General features: G+C 30.3%; 1 protein-coding gene across 1 annotated transcript; it reads right to left on the reverse strand.

The window, feature by feature from the left end:
- Nucleotides 1-1,755: 1,755 nt before the first annotated feature.
- On the reverse strand, nt 1,756-4,788 carry LOC107030269 (outer envelope pore protein 16-2, chloroplastic). The gene is made up of 7 exons (XM_015231612.2): nt 4,539-4,788; nt 4,400-4,451; nt 3,767-3,841; nt 3,585-3,616; nt 3,188-3,221; nt 2,499-2,566; nt 1,756-2,157 (listed from the first exon to the last, which is right to left on the reverse strand). Exons 1-7 carry the CDS (start codon nt 4,653-4,655, stop codon nt 2,014-2,016), a joined length of 522 nt encoding a protein of 173 aa, XP_015087098.1. The 5' UTR covers nt 4,656-4,788; the 3' UTR covers nt 1,756-2,013.
- Between the last annotated feature and the right edge of the window lie 2,548 nt (nt 4,789-7,336).

Raw genomic sequence — 7,336 nt, forward strand, 5'->3', positions numbered from 1 at the left:
ATCTCTCTTCCTCCTCTCTTTTTTTATTCTTTTTTTTTTTAATTTTCATTTAAATAATTATTTTTAAATTAGTTTTCCCTATATTTCACTATTTTTATTCAAAAACACGACAAGAAAAGGAATAGAAAAAACAAAAAATTGTACGATATGATGTTCTCAAATAGGAATTTTAAAATTATAGAAACAAGAGTTCATCGTTGGTAGTCATTATAAAGATTCAATTTTACGAATTTGTGATTAGTTTGGATAGGTTGTTCCTACAAATAAGTGAAATGTCGTTTGTAGCTTATGTCCCAAGGTTTGGTTAAGTTTATAATTGATTTTGGTTAAGTTTATAACTTATTCATGAATAATATAAGTTTGGTTCAATCTATAGATTATTGTCTTGTCTTTCATTAGTTACGTTTTTAATTTATTATTATTTTTCTCTTCTATCAGCTTTAATATTGTTTAATACACTTTTAATGCTAATTTAATTCATTAATTTATTATTTGTTATTGTTAGATTACTTGTTTAATTTATTATTGATACAAGTTTAATTAACTCTATAGATCATTGTCTTGTATTTCATTGGCTACAATTTTTATCTATGCTTAATTCAACTTTAATTTAATATTTGTGTATGAATTTTTAAGACAAGTTAATTCATTTTGCATTTTATTGGTTGATTTGTTAAGATTGAATTACATCTTTAATTCATTATTGATACAAGTTTTATACAATTTACAAATCACATAATGCTCTTTCGTTTGCCACATTTTGCATTCATGTTTAATTTGCTACTCATTCAACTTTAATATGTGTGTAACATTTTTTATTCAAGTTTAATTCATTTGATAATTTATTATGTTTCTTCATTTGTTACAATTAGATTACTTGTCTAATTAATTGGTTATCTTAGTGAGAAAGCAAAGATAATCTATAAGATACATATGATATAAATTTTATTCATGGATAATATGAGTTTAAATTAATTTATAGATCATTGTCTTATCTTTTGTTAGTTACGTTTTTCATTCATTCTAAATTTTCTTCTAATTCAACTTTAATATTGTGTGATATAATTTTAGAGCAATTCAATTTATTTTGTAACTTTTTGATTTATTTATTTTTATTAGATTACTTATTTAATTCATTATTAATACACGTTTAATTTACTCTATAAATCATTGTATGTAATACATCTTTAATTCAACTTTAATATGTGCGAGATACATTTTTAATTCAAGTTTAATTCATTTTTAATTTATTATATGTCTTCATTTGTTACGATTAAATTATTTATTTAATTAATTAATTATTGAACAAATTTTATTCATTCTACGAATTTTTGACTATTCTAAAAAAGAAAAACTAAAGGAAAAAGAATAACAGAAAGAGAGGGGGTACAGAAAACAACAACAAAAAAAATTATGAGAGAGAGAAATAAAAGAAAAAAGTTGGCAGAGCAAAAAGAAAAAGCATGCGAGGAAAAAATCTAATAATAATAATATATAGTATTATTTTATATTGATATAAGTAGTAATAATTAAGAATATAGCTAAAATAAATAATTATTTTTAAAAAATAATTCACTCAAGTAATTAAAAATTGTTAATATCTAAAAATCTATGATATAAGCGATGCACGTCTTAATACACAATAGAGTGTACAACTAATGTAAATTCATAAAATATTAGTATACATATACCATCTTTCCTCTACCGAACGAACAGTAAGAACACCAACAAAATATCACATCACCCAAGATAATATGCATCGAATAATTCCATGTCGTGTGCATTCATCTCGTCTGGAAACTTCATAAAAAGTCAACCTTTCAAGAAATTTTCCTCAAATGGGATAACACTTATACTATTATTTTGCCTTGAAATGTCAAAATCCACATAAGTAGTAGAGGCACAAAAAATGCCACAAAATTCAAAAATAGCACTATCCACATACATGATAGCTAAATTGTCTAGTGCAGTGCCACACAAACACAATAGTAACTGAACAAAACCCTATTCGGCCTAAAATATTCCTGTAAGCAGATTCGCAGCAGTCGAGATAGCTGCTCCTGTGATGGCACACTGCACCACCTGTTCATGAGAACGTTCTTCTAGTGTTAAAGCCAATGCTGCACCAGTTATTGCTCCCGCCAACGCGCTATTTTTCTGCAACAAGAAACGGAACTTTCAATACAATAGTCCACAAGAAACGCAACTACAATTACTACACTCCCGCGATGATCTCAAGAGGATTTTGTCCCCAGAGAGGTTCAGAGCTAACAGAAAACTTTTAACTTATTGTTATCTCTCTCGATGTATTTTGTCTTAGATGAATAATCAAGGTGGTGAAGTTGTTACTTTTGAAATGAAGAACACCACAAATTTAACGAATAAACAAATTCATGTACCGAGTACAGGAAATACACATCCTGCTAATGAATAAGCAACAACTAGACACTACGAAAACATATGATCATATCATGCTTTCAGGAAACAGAAGAACTGACCCAATCGTGGACGCCACGTGCCTCTTTTAATCCATATGTAAGTCCAGAGTACATCCCCGCAGCTAGTCCTGCGGAAGTTCAACGTAAATGATTTATGAATGTAACGTATTGAAGTTTGAATGTCACATTTGCAGTAGAGATAAAATTACTACCATCAAACAAATAAAAAGAAATTAAACATTTCACTTTTCTAGTGAAATCCTATTTATGATATTATTTTGTGGTTAAGCTATTTCATATATGCAATTAGACTAGCACATCAAGTAGAATCAACTACCAGATAAGTGGCAATGATCCCTAGCATAAAGAGAAGATACGACAAATGCGCTAGTTGAACCATTGTATATTTTGCTTATAATATGGAAGTCCGTCATTTTAGCCTTTATGTAAATTGTTTAGTTTCTATCCTCTCGCGTCCTCTATCAGAGGTTAGGTCCATGTTTCCCTATGCTTTGGAACTATTTTGATTTTGTAGACATGGGGTGGGGTCAAGCCTATCCCCATGTCGTTAGGGTGATGGCTTTTTTTAAAAAAAAATACGAAGATAAAAGAGTGTCTTCCAATAAAATCTCAAATAAATAACAAATAAATATATAAATGGTAGTTTTTTGTTCTTAAAGGAGAAAGAAATCACAATCACAACTCAAATTGCACTAATCAGAGAAAAAAATTGAGAGAGTAGGCTTTACCCCATTGAACAGATTCTTTTCCGGTGCTCTTTACCTGAAAAAATGCATAAGATGGTATTCAAAATTAATCCGAGTAAAAATAGAAATCAATATATTTTACACATCTTCCAAAGACGGTTTCATATTAATCCACAAATAAACTAGGAAACTCACTATATACCCACTAATCTTCTTGTCTATCTAATTGGAGACAAGGGCAGAGTTAGGCAGGACCGAGGAGTTCATTTGAACTATACACGGTTAATATAGGTTAAAATTAGCTTTAGGTATATATAGTAGAACTATTGAACCCCTTTCGCTTCTTGTGTAGGTACTTTCTCCATATTTTGAATGCATCGACATAAATGTAAACAGTTGTAAATAAAAAAAGACAGCAACGGAGGAAATATCATCTTACCAGGGCCTCAACTGACTTTCTGTTGGTCTCACCTGCATCCAATATTACAAGAAAGTGAATAATAGTAGCTTTTCAGAAAATTCGACTCAAATGATCATATGTAGACACCAAAAAGACTTGAGGGAATAGGTAATTGATTGGCAAAATGGCAATGTAGAACAACACAATGATATAGTATTGACCTCTAAGGTCTGGAAATCGATTCTTCTTGGGACCAGTGATCTCTGGTGGTATGCTACTTGTATCTCCACCCGTACCTAAAACGATCAATTAAATAAAGAATGTCATATTGAAAACACCCTAAATTTGACACAAATTATACTTCCAATTTTTTTTTAAAAAAAACATTTTAATGGACTCGCTATATTCACACACACCCTGGTTTATCACCCATGTAACACAACAAGTTTATCTCAAACTCCCTTATGTGGTATAGAGATAGAGAGCTCTGTGAAACTTTAGCGGCAATTAATTAACGATAATAACTCAATTGCTACTACTGAATAAGTATTTTTAGTGATAATTAAAACGCTGATATATGTCCCAAAGTCTTTTAAGGTTTCATAATATCTAATGATGTTTCGATAAAGTCGATAAAGATTTTAACATATTTATTAATGTGTCATTATATAAATGTTTCGAGAAGGTCGATAAAGATTTTAACATATTTATTAATGTGTCTATTTATTGTTGTTAAAAAATGTATTTCATTCGGATAATCAAGTTAAAGAGTACTTTTAAAACTACCAATAATTCAAAAAATGAAACTAATAATTGGTGATACTTCTCTCAAGAAGAGAATAACATAGACTTACTTTCAGAAGCAGTAAAATAAGCCTCACGAGCAACAGCTTGAACAGCACCAATCTGATGATGAAAATGAATATGAAAATACAGAAATTAAATCATAATTATAGTGAAAGAAGAGAGAAATATATATATTATAATATATACCCCAGCAGCTTTGACAAAACTTTCAGAAATACGATTAAGAAGAGGATGTCCCAAATCAAAAAGTCCTCCCTTATCAAATCCATGAAGCAATGATCGACACTCCATGTTACTGCTCATTTTCTTGCCTTTTTTTAAGAAAAACTTTTGTTTTATTTTTTTGCAAAAAGAGAGGAAGCAAATTAAAAAAGTAAATTGTGAAGGAAGGGAGAGTTTATAGGGGAAAAAATTAAAGAAACAATGTGTTGATGTGTGGAAGTGCAAGTGACAAGATAGGTACGTGTCCATTTTTCTAAAGTTTTGAAAATTGTGAACCGGTCTTCGTGGCAAACTTTGAGGTTTGAAACAGCCCTAACCTTAATATTTTTTTTTCTTTTTTTTTTTGACAACAATTTATTTTACTGATACTGATATTGAATCCTTTTAGCCTTGTTGTCTCTCACCTTTTACTATTTCTTTTTTCTTAATTAATGTATATATACTACTTGCTATTATAATTAAATCTTTTAAGTTTATCTATACGTAATAGGAGAAGCAAACACTTGTATTATTGAAGAAAGAAAGAAAATTTAACTTGAAATATTTTAAAGTGTGGAATTGTCTAGCTAAGGTAGAGGTTTTTTAGGTTGAAAAATGAAACCAAAATTATGGATTATGTATTTATTGGATATAATGTAAAGAGTAAGGCCTATCAATTTTTGGTTCACAAATCTGATAATTTTGAGATTTATGTTAATATACGATAATTGAATCAGATAACGTAGAGTTCTTTAAACACTTTTATTCGTATAAAACTAAATGTAAATCGACAAGTGAAAGATCTAAACGACCACATGAAGAATCAACGGAAAATACACTACTACCTAGTGAGGAAGGCGTAACACTCGACAACAGAAATTCACTTCTTTCAGACTAAATTTTTTGGCACTATTGCTTGAAAATGAGCCTCAAACAATTAAAGCAGTTATGTCTTTGTTTGAGTCAACTTATTAGAAAGAAGCAGTCGATAGTGAGATTGATTCAATTTTAAGTAATCATACTTGGAAATTGACTGCTTTTCCTCCAAGAAATAAACCTTTAGGATCAAAGTGGATTTTAAAAGGAAAATGAAAACTGATGGGACTATTGACAAATATAAGGCTAGACTTGTAGTCAAATGATACAAACAAAAGGAAGGTTTGGTCTATTTTGACACATACTCTCCAATAACAAAAATAACATCAATTACGATATTATACCACTAGCGGCAGTGCATGATCTTAAAATCTACCAAATGAACGTAAAGACAACCTTCTTAAATGGAGAGTTGAAGGGAGAAATTTACATGAAACAACCTGAAGGATTTGTAGTTCCTGGTAAGACTGGCAGCGGAACCAGTAAATCCAGATTACCGGTCCGGTCCGATTCCGATTCGGTACCGGTTAATCCCGGTATAGACCGGTCTGGTCCGGTCAATTTTTTTTAAAAAAATCTATCCGTTTATAGTCATTGGGTAACGGCTAGTGCCCCCCCCCCCAACGGCTATTTGACCCAAATTCCAGCCACTTACACCCCCTACCTTTCCGCCCCCCTAACTTTTTTAATATCCTAAAGTTTTAAAAATTACACTTTCGCCCAATTTTTTTACTTATAAATACCCCTAAATTTCATTCTTTTAAATCACAAAATCATCTATTTTATCTTCTATTCTCTCAACTCTCTACTCTCTAATCTCTAATTCTCTAATATATAATATCTTACATTTCGGTGTTGCCTTATTTGGTCTTTGGAAATTGAATTTGGAGCTTCAAAATTCAACTTTCAACTTTCCACGTTCGACTTTCGGCGGTCATAAATGTCTACTTTTTCAAGTAGATGTTCGGTACATTTGTTCCAACTTTTATTTTATATTTCATTTATATTTAAATAATTATTTATTTATTTTGTGATTTATTATTTGCATTACATTTTTCGTATTATATATAATCTCACGTTTAATATTTTAATATGTATTTCGGTAAAAATATTGTTCAAAAAGGAAAGGGTAAAAGAGTGCATTTGAGCGTGTAAAAAATATGTGTAACTTTACATCCTCCGATAATGCAAAAACCGGTAGTTCTTCTAAATCAAAAACTAAAAAAAACTACTATATTACGAATAAATACGGATGATTATACGCATGTTGATGGTACAATTTTTAATATTGATAGTAATTCAGGATTAGATCCTTATCATGAACATTTACAACGTCGCTTTGGTAATTTTGATGAGGATTTGCCTAGTGATAATGATAATGATAATGATATTGATAATTATACTGATACGCCTACTTTTGATGATGATGATGATGATAATGAAACTGAGTCACCTACGGCTACTAATATTCTCAGTCTCGCTCCCTTTCGTTATCCTGCCCCTGTTTCCCCCATACATCCTAGCCCTAAGGTAGAACGTGCTAAAAAATCGATTGTTTGGTAATTTATGATACAAAATGAAGATAAAACACAAGTTACTTATAATAAATGTAAACATATATTAAATCATAAAACTGTTGGTAAATCTGGCGGGACGGGACATTTGAGTAGTCATTTATGTCTTGTTGTAAAAATGAATTTTTACATGCTAAAGCGGTAGCGGAAGCTAAAAAAAAACGGTACCTTCCTTCCTGAAAATGTAGGAGTAGGCAGCTCTAACATGGTACAAACACAATTAAATCCGTCTAATGTTTCTGGCTCTAGTTTACCACTTTCATATAGTAGAGAAAAAGATCTTGAAGTACTAGCTAAAATGATATGTGTTATGGGTTTGCCATTTAATTTTCC

Source organism: Solanum pennellii, chromosome 1 (assembly GCF_001406875.1).
Source record: "Solanum pennellii chromosome 1, SPENNV200".
NCBI classification, from domain to species: Eukaryota; Viridiplantae; Streptophyta; class Magnoliopsida; order Solanales; family Solanaceae; genus Solanum; species Solanum pennellii.